Source organism: Mesocricetus auratus, unplaced genomic scaffold (assembly GCF_017639785.1).
Source record: "Mesocricetus auratus isolate SY011 unplaced genomic scaffold, BCM_Maur_2.0 Super-Scaffold_100010, whole genome shotgun sequence".
Classification (NCBI taxonomy): domain Eukaryota; kingdom Metazoa; phylum Chordata; class Mammalia; order Rodentia; family Cricetidae; genus Mesocricetus; species Mesocricetus auratus.
The window spans coordinates 43,871,287-43,891,092 of NW_024429194.1; the positions used below are offsets into that span (position 1 = coordinate 43,871,287).

The 19,806-nt window shown below is 41.4% G+C and overlaps 1 protein-coding gene across 1 annotated transcript in view; it reads right to left on the bottom strand.

The window, feature by feature from the left end:
* Window positions 1-252: 252 nt before the first annotated feature.
* Window positions 253-19,806, bottom strand: part of Cpo (carboxypeptidase O) — a 28,504-nt gene continuing 8,950 nt past the window's right edge. The window contains 13 exon segments of the mRNA XM_040752815.1: window positions 253-375; window positions 377-439; window positions 442-492; window positions 494-531; window positions 1,340-1,428; window positions 6,736-6,842; window positions 7,390-7,592; window positions 9,541-9,631; window positions 10,797-10,919; window positions 12,253-12,285; window positions 12,287-12,320; window positions 12,322-12,358; window positions 15,375-15,474. Coding sequence (XP_040608749.1) covers window positions 340-375; window positions 377-439; window positions 442-492; window positions 494-531; window positions 1,340-1,428; window positions 6,736-6,842; window positions 7,390-7,592; window positions 9,541-9,631; window positions 10,797-10,919; window positions 12,253-12,285; window positions 12,287-12,320; window positions 12,322-12,358; window positions 15,375-15,474 — 1,005 coding nt within the window. The 3' untranslated portion in view covers window positions 253-339.

The following is a 19,806-nucleotide window of genomic DNA, read 5'->3' on the forward strand; positions in this document are numbered from 1 at the left end:
ACTGGTGTACAGGTGCACGCACCACTGGATTTTAAGAGGGTTTAGTTTATAGCTTTATAGTTGTAATAGCTAAGTAGTACAATATTCTTCTAGAGCAATAAAAATTAATTACCAGCAAAGCAAATGTTTAAAATGCTAACATGACTCTTTATTAGAATATAGAGTATTTTTAATTTCATGCTTTGGTTTCTGTACAACAACACATACCTTCACCTTAACCATATTCCCATCACTGGGACTAAGCAGGCCAAGGCAGGAGGCCCTTAGAGGAGAGATGTGAGGAAGCGCAGCGGTCAGTGCAAACATTGTGGCTGTTGCCTTCCTGGCACCGTTGGTGAGCTAGTAATTCCTGTACACACCATCAAGGAGTGAGAGAGAGCATTGCTTCCAAGGTCTCCTCACATGTGGGCTGGATGAGAGCTTCAGGCAGAAGAAAACCCAGTGGGTACCATCGTCCCTCAGCACAAATGTATATGCGAAGGAGCTCCCCAGTGTCTGGAGCCCAGTCTTTGGAGGATCCTGACAAAGCATCTCTAAATGAAGACAGGAGATAAATGTGGAAGTCACACTTTGAAAGGCAGGCTTCTAAGGCCATGTCAGGGCATAAAGGATTCTTGGTAAAATGAAGGAGCTGTCCCTGATTAGGACCCCTCCGGCCTTGGTAAGCATCCTGCATTTTATTTGGCACCTTGCTCTTCCTTGTGCCTGGAACATAGCAGAGGCTTAATTAAAGTTTCTCAATTGATCAAACAAATGAGGCGGTCTTGAACTGCAAGGCAAGAATGAATGGAAGCATCGTCACAAAGAAATTTAAAAAGAAAAACAAAGACCAAAAATCTGAGACAATCACAGGAAAATTATGATACAAATACTAGGTAAGTGGGGCCCAGGGGCTCCCTGGGGGAGGTGCTCTAGGCTGGGAGAAGGGCAACACCCTCCCTCCCCTGAACCCTTTCTTTGGACCCCTCCCCAAGTCCTGCCCTGTTTTTCCTTCCTGGAAGGCGGATCCCCTGGGATTGTAGTCAACTGACCAAGCTTGAAAGGACAATACCCTTCCTGTTAACTCCTGTGCCTTCTAACTTGACAGCTCTTTTTAACTCAAGCCAGAGAAAATTCTGGGTTGAGCCAATGTATCATTGTTTTTCCTTCACTCATACTTTATCCCTAGAGAGTACAATACTGAATCACACAGACTTCCTTTTATCCTGGGTCATTTTGATTCGTACAGCTCTCTGTGGGTCACAGGAACTCCTGCTCTTTGGCCCGTCTCACCATCTAAAACTTCATTGATTTCTTCTGTGCCTTAGATACCATTAAAGAGACAAAAAAGTATTCTTACATAAAATATCTGCACTCGATCCAACTCTATAATTGGTTCCATGCTTTGCTTTGCTTTCAATGCATTGCCGCCTTCTGTCCAACTTGAATCTGTAGGTGGGAAATGCCGAGAGAGCTGGTTTTAAAAATAAATCCGACAATCCAAGGGTTTTATGTTTTGTACAGATCTATCCCTGAGGCTTTACACTATCTCTCCAACCTCCCATTGGGCATTCGTGTCTAGGTAGCTTGTTGGTATCCCATACTAACCACGCCCACATCCCTTTTCATTATGTCTTCCACCAATGAAGCTGTCACTATTTCTGGTCTTGCATATTGTAGATATCTTTGACTTCTTCTTTTCCCCCTCAAAATCACCAAGTGGATTTTCATTGCTATTACTCCTTGTCAGACTCATTACCTCAGAATTGGTCTGTTGCATCTTCTAACACACTTCCCGCCAGCCTTTATCCCAGCTGATCCCACATGGTTTCCAGATGCATATATCTATGTTCATTATCCCTGCTGAAAAGCTTTCAGTATCTCCTCATTGCCCGCTGCATTAAACACAGACTGCCTAGCCTAGATTTTGAGATGCTCTACAATGTGTTCCTAATCTACCTTTCCAATACTGTATCCTAGACACTTACTCTACATTGTAATCAAATAAATCTTCCTCACTGTTCCTAGGACACACACCATGTCCATCAACTTCCCTTGTTTCTCAGGATGTTTCCTCTACTAACCTCCCCACCTACTGACCCAACCTTGAGGGGTTTCTCCAACTTCTCTGCCCATCTGCCTTTTCCTGATCTCCTCTACTGGATTCTCTTTTTTCTGGCATTGTTTCTTTCACAGTCCTTCCGTCATGGCCCTTTTATGGTTTTACCTGTTTGTTTTTTCTCACAGATATCTGATGCATCCCTCTATTCCATGTCTCCTGATTCTGCAGGCAATCTCTTGGGATTCGAAGATCCCTTAGGTCTCTGCCTTCCCTTCTGCAGGTTCTTTCCTGAGATCAGTCACTATTGAAACACAGCACTTACTGAGCTTCTGCTGACTCCTGTGTTTACTGACTTCCTGATAAATCTTTTTAAGTAGGTCTGTTTGCAGACCTTCTAAGTACTTCTGATTCCAGACGTCCCAACTTGATAGCCTATCCTCCACATACTACACCCCACAGCTTCTGCTTAGATTCTACACAGACACCACCAAAGCCTCTTGTCCCTCCTGCCAGCACTGTGGTGTTCAGTTGTGTTGGTCTTAAACAACCAGGTCACTTAGAGGTATATTAGGTCCCCTGACTCTCTCAGCTAGTAGAGGCCTAGTTTTAGAACCCCCTCTCTCCTTTCCTTTTCTGGAATTCACAGGTGAGTGCTAAAAATGCTACTGAGAGGTGCTTGGGTAGAGGTGGGAGGAGCCTAGAGAAATTCCAAGGAATCAAGCAGGCAACAAGTGGTGGTAGTACGGTCAGGGGCAGCATCTTCTAGGTATTTGGAACTTTCTGCATATTCTTTACACACACACACACACACACACACACACACACACACACACACACACAGGCTTCTTACTTCTCTCCCCTCTCACTGCTGAGAATTCTGTCTCTGCTCACTGATTCTTTCTCTTTTCACATCAAACAGTTCTGAGTCTGTCTCAGTTCCCAGGTTTGTGTTGCCCAGAACAGAGAAAGGGGTCGAAAAGGCTGATGAAATGCCAGGAATAAAGCAGTCGCTTCACTGAGAAGAGGACACTGTGAGAGGAAGGGGGTCGGAAAGAAGAAAACTTAGCTATGAAAATGAGAGTAGTCCAGGGGAAGGACTCAGGGAGCTGCTGCCTGTCACCCGTGAAACTAAGAGCAGTTCTGGGGGACAGCGACTTGCCAACTATACTCACTTGTGAAAATCATCTACCGAAGAAACAAGTTGTTTCTAATCATTTTCAATTCACATGTGCCCCAGTCCTTCCCTGGATCAAATTCCATGCCAACTGGTCTGACAGGGTCCTTATCCTCTATTTCTGTCACATGAATCAGCCTTAGGCTACACATTTTCATTCAAATTACTCCTCGATTTTTTTTTCCTTTTCTGAAACTCATCCCAGCTACCTCATGGCCCAGCCTTTACCTATTTTATTCTCTGTAGTTCATTCTCTTCAAATCTTAGCTGTGGAATAGCACACAAAGATTTCCCCCTCTTCATTGAAAAAAGAACCCTGGGAATTTTTCCCCATTATTAATTACTATAAAGAAGTAGAGAAACAGAATTGTGATGATTAGCTTTTAGATACATTTGATTCTTCCTGAGAAGACAAAATAGAAACTCCATAGATTTCTTTCTGTTGTTTCAATTTTTATTCATTTTTGTTTGTTTGTTCTCAGTTTTTCACTTTCTTTCTATTTATTCTTTGTGTCTTTCATATCATGTATCTTGATCCCTTTCATCTCCCTGTCTCTTTGCATCTGTCCTCTGCCTTTGTAACGTCCCCCAAAAAATAAAATTTAAGAGAAAAAAAAGAAAAAAATTCATCATGAATGCTGTAGTGTGATACACTGAATCTTGTAGTAAACCCTTATATCCAAACATCTTTACTTAACTGTTCATTGCAAAGAGTCACTGGTCCGGTTCAAGGCCTCTAGTTTCTGCTACACCATCAATACTGGGCCCTCACTGGGACTCCTCTTGAGTATCCTGTTGTTGTCCTGTGTTGTGCAAATCCTGCAGTGTTGGGTCTGCAGACCAACCTCTTCACGTTTAATATTTCTTTGAGACAGGTTCTTACTATGTAGCTCTAATTGGCCTGAACTTGATTTATAAACCAAGCTGGCTTTGAACTGACACAGATCCACCTGCCTATGACTCCTGAGTGTTGGAAATGAGGTGTGTGGCACCAGGCCCAGCTTCCTTGGATTTACTTCATCTCAGGATAGAGCTCCAGAATAGACTTTTCTCCTAAACTGCACTGAGGGCCAGAAAGGGTTGTTATGTTTGTGTCTGTCTTTTCTACTTAGAGGTGCTTCCTAGAAACAAAGGAAATCCACCTTTCCAGTGGAACATGATATATTGCTAAAGCCTTCTAGCCTTCTCAAGAGCTCTTTTGCTGGGCTGTAAGGACATAGTTACAGGCAGATGTGCAAAGACTTTTATTAAAGACCCTGATGTGTGAAAGAAACAACTTGAGATGGAGTACAGAGATTTGTATGAAAGTGTTCAAGCATGAATAGTTCTAGCATGTAAAACTTTAAAACATTCTGATAGGTGTTCTGATTTCAAGAGCAGTTTAGAAAGTGGATGTATATATATACATATATATATATTCCTGTTTCTTCTACAATAGTGACTGTCAAGTTTTGGCTTTGTAAATACACAGTCACTGTAAATAATTCCAGAAATGGAAATCTCCTTGGAGCAAGGGGATTGGTTCAGTGCTTTTGTGCAGTGTTATAGCTTCTCCTCAGGAATCTGAAAATGTTGACAAGATTCAATAAGATTGACACATAATACAAAATTTTCATACTTCCTATCAAAAAGTTTAAAGATAAATATTTATGCTTATTCTTCCGCACCCAATGCTGCAAAAGACATAGAAGTCTACTGGTCTTTATGTGTGAACCCAATGATTTACCAATATTTTCGTCTTAGAAGCACTTTCCAGCAAGCAGTTCCTATGTTACTAATCTAAGCCTCTCTCTCATGCTCTCTTTCGCCTGTGGCCATAGGGCTCTAACAAGAAGGGCAATCTGAAAGAGACCCTCTGACTTTTGTATTTGTATTCCTGAACTAAAAGGAATGACATGAAAAAATACTGAGGTATTATATTGAAAGATGATACCTTCCATGAAGACCTTTGGTTGCTGGAAGATACCTTCCCACTGAAGATCTACAATGTCTCTGGAGATTCACCTGGCTTTGCTACAGTTCTCTCAAAGAGAGAAGAAATCTATAATGACTCTCACAAAAGCTGGTAAATGAGCCTAGTTCTGGACTTCATAACTAATACCCGTATATTTGCAAATTTCTCTACCACAGGAAAGAGTGCCAGGAATTACAACTGAGGATGAAAGAGCACAAGGTTGATGGGAAATCTACATTGATTAGTGACTTCAAAAAGTCAAAAATCCTTTCTAAGCAGAGAAAGGCTTTGTGGAGATGATACAAGGGCTTCCAGCAAGCAGAGGACTAACCCAGGCACCTCCATGCTCTCCCTGGAGGGGTCTGGGAATGTAGGCAACCCAAGCTCTATTTATATATTCCCAAAGTGAGTTTATTATGTCATCACAGGAGTCAATTGATATTGGCTTTAGAATCTCTCTGTAGTTGTAATAATTCCAAGCAAATATTAGTTATTTCTACAAATTTCAAAATAATCACATAGGATAAATTTTTGTAACTGTAGAAGGAAAAAATGACCTGAAGAAAGGCATTTAGGTATTGCTGAGTATTTTTGACTTCTGGGAGCTTCCTTCGGCAAAAGGTCTTTCGGGGTTATCTTTTAGCCTTTGCCTGTACTTCATGGGTCATGCTCTAATGGGGAAAGGACAGGAGACATAAAATAGCCAAGAGGTCACCTGGCCTCTGTGACATCAATGGGATAGGATTTGCTCTCATCCACCCTATCATCTGCATATCATGAGGACCTTCTTTTTAAAAGTTAAGTTCATTTTAATAAATATAATAATAACGAACGTCGGCAAGACTATGAAGAAGTGTGAGCTTGCACGCTGTAGGTAGCTTTATTAAACAGTACAACCAAAATGGAAAGCAATATATCAAATAAAAAAAATAAAGCAAAAACAGAATTACCACATATGACAGAAACTATGCTTCTAGATATATCCAAAAGAAGTGAAAGTGGAGTCTTGGAGAGATGCCTGCACAACCATATTCTTAGTGGCCTTATGTAGAAAGGTAGAATGAACCTAAGTGCCCACTGATGGGTAGACAAACAAAACATGACACTTGACATGCAGTGGACTATTACTTGCTCTTAAAAAGGAAGAAAATGTTGATATGAAGAGATGGTTTGGCCATGAAAGTCTCACAACCAAAAAGACAAAAAAAGGGAATTGTGACACATCCTACAGGAGATGCACACTGAGGACATTGTGCTAAGCTGAATAAGCTAGTCCAAAAAAGACCCACCCTTTACCATTCCATTGATGTGAGGCATCTAGACTTGCCATAATCATAGATGTGGAGAGAAAACTGGTGATTGCCACAGCTGGGCATAGAGGAAAATGGGGATGTCACATGATGGGTACCAGTTATACACAATAAGACAGTCCTGGGGGTTGGTACACAACACTGAAGATTCTGAACTCTATACTTAAAAATGGTTGCCATTGTACAATTATACCAAGTGTATTTTACCACAATTAAAACAGAAAGAAAGCTTGTTTAAAAACATAGTAACTATTACAGCGATTCTGCATTTTTGTCTCCCTTTGATTTGTGACTGTGGTCCTCAGATTCTCTGCAGCAAGCCTGTGTACCAGAGCATTGGTAAGCATGGCTCCAGAGAAGAACCTGGAAAAAACAGCACAAGATCATTGCTCAGGCGTGCATTTCCCTGGCACGTCCTCTTACAAACGCTGCAAGAAGAGTCTAGAAGGAACCACAGCGCTGTGCTTAGTAGAAAAGAGAGCAGATATTATTTAGCTGTATTATTTTAGACATGCCATATTCCACTAACAGCTGGCAAAATTTTTAAGCATGGTTCAAAAGCTGTAATCGCTGAATGGAGCTTCGAGAGAACATACAGGAAGGAGAGTGCATTCCTGCAGATTATTAACATAATCATCTCATTTATATTATAGCCAAACACCTAAGATGCCTCCCAACTTGACACTTCACGAAACAGGTAGTTAATTAGCATAGGTAAAGCAACATTTAACCCAGAGTCTTCCCAGCAGGCATCTGGCAAGGTATGAAAAGCAGGAAAAAGAAAATAAGGATGGTGTGTGGGGGGGTGATGGAGAATGGAGCCAAAATCTCTTGGAAATGAAAATCAGAGGAAGAAAGGCAGTAGCCCTGTGGAAGTTTGTCTAGAGAGGCCTTGGCACTTTGGACTCACTAGTTCTTCAAAGCTACTTGATTTATTTTTGGTGTATCCATATGGTGTGAGAGTGAGCTGCCCATCAAAGTACATGGCCAGAGAGCAGAGGATGTCTTTTTCCTCGCTTTCTGTAAGGCTGGAGACTGCTCTAGTCTCTGATTCTGATATTGGTTCCATTCCATAGAACATTAAATCTTGGCAGTTTGTGGATGTGCTGATACCTGGAAAATACAGGAGGCCACGGAAACGTGTCATGATCTCAGTTTACAAACTGAATAGCGAACCTTGCTCAGGGTACTCCAGGCTTGTCTGTGACTGTCAAGTCAGTCCTTTAAGTTAATCAACTGCATAGCCACTAAAGTAGCCACCCAGTGAGGAGCTCAAAACAGCATGGGACCTGGCCTGAAGATCTAGACTCAAACTGTGCAAACTCATGCAAAATGAAATGGCAGTGTAATAATCTGTTCTTAAACCTGTGGTAAAACAGGGGGCTTTGGCGGGGGTGAGAGGGTGGGGGTAGTGTTGGGAATCAAATATCGGGTTCTCACAGATTTGTCCGCCATGTCTTCCTTACTGGCTTCTGTCTCATCACAGCTATTTTGCAAGAACCCAGGCAGTCTGCCCACATTAATAACAGTAAGTCTCCTACATGCTAGATCAGTGCATCACAATTAACACACATAATGGACTTTGGTTAAGATGGGATTGTATGACCAATGCTCTAAATAAAAAACAAACAAACAAACAGAAAGACGAGGCATTTTTTTTTTCAAGACCAAGCAATGGAGATTGCATCTTAACCCTTGCCATTCAGTGAGTGCAAGTATTCTTACCACCCCCGATTCATCATTTGCTTCCAGTGCTTTGAACATTTCGAGATTTGCAGACACAGAATTGCTTCAAGGAGAAGAAAATGTTTACTCTGCTTGCTGTCTGCCTCCTGCTGTAAAAAATACCCAAAGACAGCACTCTGGCTTTAATCTTCTTGGTGGTGAGCTATATATTTTAAAAACAAGTGATGGCTTAAAACATATTCTGACTGTTTATGCTGGCTAGTTTTATGTCAACTTGATACAAGCTAAAGTCATCTGAGAGGAGGGAACCTCAATTAAGACTGGAGAGATGGCTCAGCCATTAAGAAAATACCTCCATAGGATCAGGCTGTAAGCAAGCCTGTAGGACATTTTCTTAATTAGTGATTGATGTAGGAGGGTCAGGCTCCTGATGTAGGTTGTGCCATCCCTGGGCAGGTAGTACTGGGTTCTATAAGAAAGAAGACTGAGCAAGCCATGAGGAGCAGGTCAATAAGCAACACCCCATCCGTGGCCTCTGCATCAGTTCCTGCCTCCAGGCTCCTGCCCTATTTGAGTTCCTGTCCTGACTTCCTTCCTTGATGAATGTCGCACCTGCTGCATCCTAGAATGTAGCGAGGTGGTCGGGATAGATGACACAGAGACCGGTCGGTTGCTTTAAGAAAACTTTATGCTTCCCAAGTTGGCTTAGGAGCACCCCGCAAGTTGGCTTAGGAGAACTCTCCAAGAAAAAAAAACCGCTTCCCTTTTTAAGGACTTCTGCCATCCATCTACATACAATTCTCCAACCGAGCTCTCTTACAGCTCTCCCAGACTTCTCACCCTCCTGGCTGGTGGTTTAATCTCAGGCCCCAGAATCGGGGAGAAACAGCAGGGAGAACAGGAAGAGACATCTAGCCGTAGGAGGTGTCAAAGTCATGGTGTTTCAGTGAGCAAGCCCTTATCTGAGCCCTATCAAGAGCTTTATAGCCCTGAATTGTTTTCAGTAAACATTGTCTCACAGCTGCCTGCTCCCAGGCCGAAGGGGAAGTGGGTCTCTGCTCAAGGTCTGGTGTCCCCACAGATGAACAGTGATATGAGAGCATAAGTCAAATAAATACTTTCCTCCCCAGTTTGCTTTTTGATCATGGTGTTTCATCATGGCAATAGAAATAGAGCTAATACCTAAGATATTAGTCTAGATCTACTCTGTCTTTGTTTAGCCAATCTCCCTAGAAGAGAGTTCTACCCATGAGTACTGTATAGATGATACCATCTCTTTAAAGAGAATAAAAGCAGTCAGAATGCCCAAGAAGCTTGCTTCTCAGCCCTTTGAGGTAGTTGGTGTTCATGAATTTATCTGCTGAGCAGGACTTACGGCACAAGGAGACATTGACATTTTGATTGAGATCTGTTCCAAAGCATGTGCCATTATTATGGGATGAGTGGGACTTCCTCCAGAGAGGATCCTGAAACAGAGGAACCACGGTGTGTTGATAGGCAGAGGCTTCATAAATCAGTGCCAGTAAGGACAAGTGGCTCTGGAGCATAGACTATCTGAAACAAACAAACAAACTTGCCTTTGCCATTGTAAAATTTGTGCATATGTGAATTTTGGTTTTACCACAAGGCCAATGGCACCCAATATTAGGAACATCTGTACAAACTAAAGTGAACAGATGTGTAAGCCATCTAGTTGAGGACTAGCTTGGCTTTTCATTCCTGAGCAGATGAGCTGGGTCTACGAACACTATCTTATTCACAGAAGCTTTGGTTACATTGGAGGATTGAGTTATATAAAATGCAAGGCAAACAGCTTATCAAATGGAAAGGGCCATTCCAGGTGTAACAGAGATATTTATGTTTGTTTGATTTTCATTAGTTTGTTTGCACTTTTGGGGGGTGTAGAAATGGAGATAAATACAAGAGTCACCAGGAAAGCTTGTGTGTGTTTGTGGGGGGGGGGGCTCATTTCACACACGGGACCAGAAAGGCTGCTCTAGAAAAGGAGTCTCATGAAAGAGCTTTGGAAAGGGATGGAGGAGGAGAAAGAGGGAGTGCTTTTGAGAAAGGGGGAACTCTGAGAAGTAATGAAAGAGAGGAAGAAGGTGCTTTCTAGAAATGGGCTCTCATTCGGGAGTGATATGCTTTATAAACACTGTATGGAGAAAGCTTTTTGCTATTTACTGCATTAGAAGCCTGAGATATTTAACCTTGCCAATGATGATATTGAAAGCCCCAGGCTAGTTTAGTATCAAGACATCATTTGTTCCCCATCATGCATCTAGAACTGATCTGACATAGATGTAGGTAGATATGAGATCTATATCAACATAATGCTAATCATGTAGTAGGAAAATCATAATACTGAAGATGGCAGAAGAAACCCAAATAAGTCCAAATGGAGAATGGTAGATGGAAAACAGTAAACGGGACTCACCCTAGATCCAACTCTAAGGAGGTATTAGGCTTCTACATCCTAACATGGACTTTAATATAAAATTATCAAATGGGGTCTCTTTCTTTACATGGCTACGAAAGATTTTCATAGCTAGAAAGGCTGACATCGTAATCATGACCCTAGTAGAGCTTCAGTACATGAACATAACCCTGGCCCAAGCACAGTGTCCATACCATTGTCCAAACATAGATATAACCATCAATGTTGAGGGCTGGAAGCACATGGAAGTCCAGCCCCTTAAGGAGCCTGCTGATCCTTGCATTGTCTTTATCATCCGGAAGTTAAAAGAGAAACATCTAGAATGATTCTTATTATGGGATAATCTTTTTATATACTGTGAAAAATGTGTTTTGGCCAGGACACCTTCTGATTGGTTTAATGAAGAGCTGAATGACCAATAGCTAGGCAGGAGAGGATAGACAGGACTTCCAGGAAGAGATAGGAACCCTGTGAAGCAGAGAGTTGGGAAATTCGACAGTGAGACACTGGGAAGTCAGATATACAGTACGGAGGAGGGGTAACGAGTCACATGGCAGAACATAAATTAATATAAATAGGTTGATTTAAGTTATATGAGCTAGTTAGGAACACACCTAAATTACAGCCAAGTTTTCATAACCAACAAGAAATCTTCATGTCATTATCTGGGAGCTGGCTGTACAAAGGAAGTCTTGAGAAAAAAAAAACATTCTTTTCTAATTTTCTGTAAATTTTGACTTAGTCATAAGCAACGATTGCCATCACAATTCCAGCCTCTAGCTTCTCCTTAACTGCATTGGTCTTTTATAGTAGTGGCTCTAAAATTTGATTGCAAAAAGAATCATCCAACAGACCTGCTTTTGCACTGGTCTGGGTGGTGTGGTGTACCTGTAATCCCAGCACTCTGGAGACAGAACAAGGCAAAAAGACCTCAAGTTCATAAACTATATAGTATGCTTGGGATTACTCTGGACTAAATACTGTGACTGTCTCACAACAACAATACAATACTGACTGTCCTACTCTTCTGCCTTCCTCCACTGGCCCCTTGAAATCTTATAATTCACTCACTAGGTGTAAGATATGGAGCTAATTTGTGCATCTCCCAGTTTACAGTTCTGCTGTTGGCCTTAGAAATTACTCTTCCTGGGCTACTTTTTATATTTGTGTTTCAAAAAAGACTATCAAAAATATATTATTTAAAGTTGTCTCACTCCATAAAAGGAAGAGGAGAAGGGATATATGAAAACCCACCATGCAATGTGTTTTCCATATGGGAAATCTCTTGATCCACAGACACATGGGTTACTATTTCCAAGTTTCCTTAATTGATGAAAAACTAGGTGAAATGTTTCTCTCAATGTCAGAAACTTTTCCCAATACTATTTGACAATATTCAATATTATTTCTGACTTCCAATATGCATCTTCTTCTACACTTAGGTAGGCTTACCTTCCAATAAAAGTAATTTTGGATGCAGTAGAATGGAGTCAGGATACTCAGTTTTTGGCAAGGCTACTCACTAATTCCATTTCACTTGACATGAATTCGGTACAGTTAACAGCTAATGGGAAGGAAGAGTGCTACTAAAGAGCTTGGAAGTGACAGGTACTCAATGGCATGATTTAGCACTATGAGGAAACTAAAAACACTTAACTCTTTCACGAAGCATTGGCAAAAATCAAGGGACAATCCATTCTCTGGCATGAATTCCAGCCCATCCAAATGATCTTCTTGGGACTGTTGGATTGGTTTGCTGATCTGGAGAGGACATTCAAGTTCTATAACCGAAGATCACTATTTCAAGAAATTGTGCAAAACCACCAGGCTTTAATACCCCTACAGTGCCCTTTCTTACTTCCTCTGGGATGGCAAGGATACTGGTAAAGAAACCCAGCAATTTGTTCTTTCTTCTGCTACCTTATTCTTCTTTCCATTATCTTGATGGTTGTTTTCAGGACTGGACACTGATTCCCCAGGGCACCCATGCAAAAAATCATTTTCCCCTGCACCGTAAATTATCCAGTGGTTGCAAATAAAAGCAAAGTAAAACCTTTATTGCACACAGAAACACCTGACAGTCATGTTAAACTCTGGGTCTGGTGACACACACTTCTAATCCCAGCATTCTAGAGAAAGGCAGAGGCAAGAGGACATCAAGTTCAAGTCAATTGCCCACAAGCTAAGAGGCTAAATGTATAGATGGCTTATATGTCTATAGGCTTTATATACATAATTCACCCAGAGAGGCAGAGCATATATCTGCCATCATGTTCAAGAATCAAAAGTAGTTTTAAATGAATCAAATCTTCACTTCTCAGAACTATGAATAGGTCCAAGTCCACGCCCCTGTATGGTGCTTATTAAAGTCTCCAGCTACTCTACCCATATTCCCATCTTCCTCCTACCCTGGTCACCTGCCCATTTCCTAGAGGCAAGTGGGGTTTACACTGACAATTTTAAGTTCTCTTTGGTGGAAAAGGGCTCTAAACAGTTCCAGGCTATAACAGTTGTATCTGTTTTGGATTTGTTAATGGCCTAGACCAGGCATTTTGTCAAAGTCTTGGGAACTGAACTGATGAAGGCTCTTTCCCTTCACATAAGAAACTTACAAGCTGAGGCAAAGACATGGTTGAGATTGTCATATCCAAGGTACTTTCTTCTCATAGCTTCCCCTGCCTCTCAAGGTTTCTGGCATGGTCCCTGACCTCCCTCCTACCTCCATTTTTTTTAATTAACCATTTTATGACCATATGTATACTTCCTTATTACCCCTTCATGTTCTCATTCTTTTATGTATCCTTGTCCTGGGTAGAGGACGATGAGTCATGTTGGCCAGTTCAGTTTAGAGTTTGAGTGTCTATCAAAACCCAGGTTAACTGATGCCCTCTGCTTAACAACACCAATTAGTCAGTCTCTGAGTGAATTCTATGTAATTTTGACACAGTTATGAGTGGTTCTCAAATTTGGAGCTGGGTTTTGTAAATTAGCATGACTGCAGCATCCCACAGAGGTTTGAACTTTGAGGCCCTGACTAGGGGCTGCAGTGAGGGAAGGAAGAAGAGACAGACACATGCATAGTAGAGCATCAGGTTTCTAATCACAGCTTAGCAGGAGGGCTTGGCTAATCTCTGTAAGAACTATATGTAGGTAGCAGTCTCAGGCTGCAAACATTGGAAGGGAGCTGCAGCTGCTAGTTTTTGCATACACTCACCAACCCTATATGAACACTCATTTAGACTCCTGAGGAAAGCTTTGCCATCCCTCTTGAGTCTGGCCCTTATGGATAACAGCTTGAACAAGTAGTCCATGGGTCCAAGGCCTTGGAGTACTCTACATGTCCATGGTCATGTCAAAATGCACACGACTTCCCTCAATTGGGTTTTCCTCTGTCTTCCATATGACTGCATATGTGTAGAGCAACAAAATAATAATGCTAGCTTTTGAAGGCAGTTTCCTTGGATGGTAGTTCATGATATATAGTTTTAAAACAACCATACCAATGTCACCTGGAACTTGTTGGGCAAACAGCCTTGAGTGGGCATCAGAATTATCAAGAGGAGGCCTGTTAAAACACAGATGGCTGGGCTCTCAGCATGCCTCCAGAGTTTCTGATATGAGAGACCTGAAAACGTTCATTTGTAACAAGTTCCCAGATGCTGCTGATGTGGGAAACTAAGGATCACCCTTTGAAGATCACTGCTTTGTCACGTGTGGTGGCATAGGCATATATTCCAAGCTATGTATGAGAATATGTCTGACAGAAAATATAATCAAAAGGATGGGACGGAAGTGAGTAGTAGACAGCTTGCAGGGTATGTGGAAGATTGTAGCTCTGATACCTGTCTGACAGAAAAGGAGGAGTGGAATAAAGGAAGAAGAGGAAAAGGAGAGGTTATTGTTTTGGTGCAGTTAGGCTGGCCTGGGAGCTTTCAAAGCATGCTGTGTCTTAGAACATCAGGCCATCTCTTTGGGAGGGACTGAGATAGAGAGGTCATTTGGCCACACTCCACAGTTGATTTTTAATGTCCAGTCAGGATAGACATTTCCTGGGCCAGATCTAAAAGCTTAGAGATTCTGGCCCTAAGGAAGAGTTACAGACCCCAGACACTTGCACCACATTACATGCCAAGGGGTAGGAGAACTGGGGCCCTAACTATCTCTTTGGTTATACAGTTATCTGGTTATGTGACCTTGACCTTGTATAAATCACCTTACTTCTGTAGGTTTGTTTCATCTGTGGTAAAGCCACAGAATAATGAATGAAGGTTTCTGTGTATTAAACATGTTTTTAGGAGGGGGAGGGTTCTCTTTTTAAAACGAAACATTTAGACTAACAAGATGGCTCTGCAGGAAAAGACACTTGGCCCCAACCCTGATAACCTGAGTTTGATCTCCAAAACTTACTTACATAGAAGAAGAAAACCAGCTCCTGCAAGTTGTTCTCTGACTTCTCAAGCATGCCTAGGCACATACATAAAGGGAGGGGAGGGGAGGGCAGGGGAGGAAACAAAACCACCACCACCAACAAAGAACATGAGAGATGAAAAGTGAGCCAATTCTAAAGAATCTTTATGGTGTGATCTGCTTGTGGATTCCCCTATGTTTGGGTCCTCAGAACCCTAGTTTTATGAAGAAGGCATGGGCAAAAGCCCAGTTTGGTGGAAAAGGCACTGCATTTTGAACTCTTCTCCAAAGTTCTGGCAGAGTCTCTGGGTGGTAACTTCTGCCTGGGCAGATTCTGCCAATAAGGTCAGGCTCAGTCTCTGTACCCACCTTCAGGTAGTACACAGGCCAGGTCTCATAGGTCATACCCAGGAAATGCAGCACTTCCGAATACTTCTCGCTGACCTTGCTCATCCACTTATAGACCTAAAACAATCCGAAGGACAATGCTGTGATCAGACTACTAGGCAGGTTGCTTGATTGCCTCTAGTTGAGATAAACATTCTTTCACTTACGACCACACTCAACTCTATACTCTGCTATAGACTGCAAATGTCACTTGACAAGCAAAACAGAGAACTAAAGCCATGATTTATTATCTCCCACCTCTCACTTCCTGGGCCACCGAGTCTTAGGACACCCCTACCCCCCCCCACTGACATTGACAAATAAGCAATTGAGAATGAACAGTTTTAGTAATCAACCAATGACACGTCAGAGACTGTGTATATTAGCATGTCTTTCACACAGTCATCAGAATTGGTCTTCCTGCACCACACATTTTTATTTTATTTGTTTATTCATTATTATTGTCATTTGTGGGATCCTCTTTCCTCCTTAGGAACCTAAGGTTCACTTGGCTTGATCCTTTGTATAACAATGTGGAGGGCTATAGAACTACAGAACCGTGAAGAAGTGTGAGTGTGTGTGTGTGTGTGTGTGTGTGTGTGTGTGTGTGTGTTGGTGAATCCCTGCCTCACACAGGGAATGCTGGTCTCTTGGAGTGAGTGCTCTCAAGAGTGAATGTGGTAAGGTCTTGAGCCTAACCCCTGCCATTCCCTCTGGCTTCCTGATTGATGATGTCATTACCCCCTATCCTAAGGGGATGCAGCTGAGGTAGGTGGTCCTCACCAGAGGGTGACCCAAACTGTTTGGATTTTCAGCTTCCCAAACTATGAATTAATTAAACCTCTTTTATTGATAAAGTTAGTCTGCTTTTGGGTATTTCATTATAGTAATGAAAAGTAGATTAATAGACCAATAGCAACATCCTTTGTTAATGCTCTAAGATTAGACAACACCCATGTATGCCCTTCCCAAAATCTGCTTGCTGAAGACTCTGTCAGACCCACATTAATAATTTTGATTAAACTTAATAGACCTGGATAGATATGATTTAATTATGGGTCATATATATCAAGCTTTGAAGGAATCTTATACTGTGACTAATAAATCCATAACTGGGGTTCCATAAGAGCAAATGTAGTGATAAATGAAGACATATTAAGGCAGCCATCATCATGTCTCAGGACTCATGACACCTGAATTTCTCTGTAGTTGATATTGAGCAGTCTAAAATTATAGGAAATAGTAGTTAACTGGAGAAAACAGATAATTTTTACAATTTAAATCTTAATTGACATAGAGATTATGGAGAAAACTTGTTAGTACCTTAATAAAACTTGACTAAAGGCAGTTTCAATTCAGTCTGTCCACTATGAAAGAATAGCATTCTATGACACAAGTACTTTAAGCATTTGTGATGGATCAGAGCAGGATACAGATAGCACAAATCTCAATAAAGCTATAAATAGCAGCAACTGGAATTAGTAGATGTATATTTACTTATTGCCTAATCAGTTGTAATGCTGCCAACTTTATCATTATCACAATGCTTTAAGATAGATGTTACTATTCCAGTTTCACAGATGAAGAAACTAAGAATTAAAGAGATTAAATGTCTTTTCTAAGGTCACACAGTTAGCAAGTATCCTAGCCAGGTGTGATCCTATCATGGAAACCATATCTTCCTTACTTCTCCTGTTACTATGACTAAAAAAAAAATGCTCTGATAAAAGCAACTTAAGGTAGAAAGGAACTAGTGGGCTCACAGTTTGAAAGTACATTCTATCGTGACAGAAGTGCCGAAGGAAGGAGCTTGGTAGCTGGCTACCCTGTGTCCACAATCAGGAGGAAGAGAATGCTGAATGTTTGTGCTCAGCTAGCCTACTGTCTCATGCACTTCAGGTCTCAGGACCAGGGACTGCTGTCTTCCTTCAGGGTGGATCCTCCCTCTCAGTCAATAAAATCAAGAGCCCTCACAAGCATGCTCAGAGGCTAACCTAATCTAAATAACCCTCCACAGGCACACCCAGAGGCTAACCTCATCTAAATAACCTCCCACAGACACACCCAGAGGCTAACTTCATCTAAATAACCTCTCACAGGCATGCCCAGAGGCTAACCTCATCTAACTAACCCCCACAGGCATGCCCAGAGGCTAACCTAATCTAGCTAACCCCTCACAGGCATGCCCAGAGGCTAACTCATCTAAATAATCCCTCACAGGTGTGCTGGAAAGCATGTCTCCCAGGCAATTCTGGATCCTATCAAGTTGTCATCTCTGACCAGCACATCAGACCTTTGGGTTTCCCTGGGCATAACAGCATCTTATTCAAAGCCCTGGAACCAATAGCTGTTTGAGGTGATGTTTACAGAGGAAAGTGTACATTCTTTTTAGCATTGGGAAAAATTATTCTAGAAATATAATACTATATCTTCAAATGCAGAATGAAATAAATTGGTAAAAACCTCTTCAGAAGGCAATTTGTGTGTTTATATACAATATGTATGTATGTATGTATGTATATCTTTTAATTCAACTGCTCTAGCCCTAGAAGTTTATACCAAAGAAAAAGTATGTGGCATCCTATAGACATACACTCAAAGACATTTCTTTTTCATTATCTACTTTTGGAAGCCACTAAGCATCTTCCTAGCATTACAAATGCTTCTTCACAGAAGGCTTATCCCCCAAAGAACAGTTGTGGAGGCCCCTGGACCCATCAAGAGAAAACAGTTTCAGCTAAACAGAACTCACTGAGGAACCTTTTCTCCTTGTGTCTCATGCTCACACAGGCACCACCTCTGTGCTCCTCAAATCTGCTCGGGCAGACCCAAAGACATGTTCCTTATGGTTCATGTTCAAATTAGGCACATGGGGCTGCTCCCCTTCCCTTTTCTTTATGCTATTAATTTGTCCTTTTATTTCCTATTACCAGGTTTTGTAGTTTCCATGGTTGAGGGACAGATGCTTGGAAATCCTTTCAACTTAGCACACAGGCAAATCTTCAGCTCATGGTTTGTGTCATCTAGCTTGTGAATATTAATATTGAAAGTAGCTATCCTGCTGTATCCTAAAGCTGGTTGTGACCTCTGGCAACACCTTCCTTCACATGTGTGTCATCACTCACATCCCCATGTGGTGATATCTCTCACAGGAGTAGATCTCAGGTCTCCTCTGGACTGACAACCCTCTGTCTGTGTTGCACTGAGGATCTGGAATGGAAAGAAAGATATGAAATAGTGAAGATACCAGGATTTCCTGAAGAATAGAAGATGGATTTAAAAGGTCACAAAGGGATTGGAGAGATGATTATCAGGTTAGAAGCATTAAATTCTCTAGCAAAAGAATTGCTCAATTCCCAGCACCCATGTCAGATAGCTCACAGTTGCCTTATTACTCCAGTGCTAGGTGATCTGATTCCCTCTTCTGGTTTCCATGAGCATTTACATGTGCACTTGCACACACATGCCTGCCTACACACACACACACACACACACACACACACACACACAAAATAAATAAAATTTCAAAGGTCACAGAAGGTAGTGCACATGGAATTTGAAATCTTATAGCCAATGTTGAAGTAATAACTCTATGATTTACCTGCTATGAACCTTGGGCAACTGTTTAGCCATTGTGAAATGTGATTTCTTTGTCTACGGAGTGAGGACGATCATGCCAATTTTGCAGGGAGGCTAGAAAAACTCAATAAAGCATTGCAGATAAAAAGCATTTGTAAGTTTGTAAACGTTGTAATAGCTAAGATTTATTGAGCTGAAACTTTTTATGGGACGGGCGTTACTCTAACTAATTTAAATCTCATTTTCTCCTCTCTAAAATGTTGACATAGATTTCTTTTTATTTCTTCTCTGTCTCAGAGAAGAGGAAAGCAGACCACAAAGAAAGTGATAACTGGACCTGAACCCTGGCAAGTTGATATAAGAGCCTCTAGTACTAACTACTACTGTAAATGGTGAGAATGAATCCCTATGCAACAGTTGAAACCATTGACAATCCATTGTGACAGCATTACCCAAAGTCATATTAGGGTTCATTCCTAGTGTAGTATATTCTATGGCATTTGACAGCAATATTTATATTGCTGCCCAATATAAACCAGTGTAGTATCATACAGAACAATTTTAATGCCCTAACTGTCCTCAGGACGCTGCTTATCCATCCTTCCATTTTCAATCCCATCACTTACTATGCATAGTTCCACATTTTACAGAATATTATATAGCTTGGGACACACTGTGCAGCCTTTCTAGATTGACTTCTTTCACTTATTAATATGCATCTTAGCTGCTATTCTATTGTGAAGAGACACTGTGACCAAGGAAACTTATAAAGGAAGCATTTAATTGGGTGCTTGTTTATAGTTTCAGAGGGTGAGTTCATGACTATCAAGG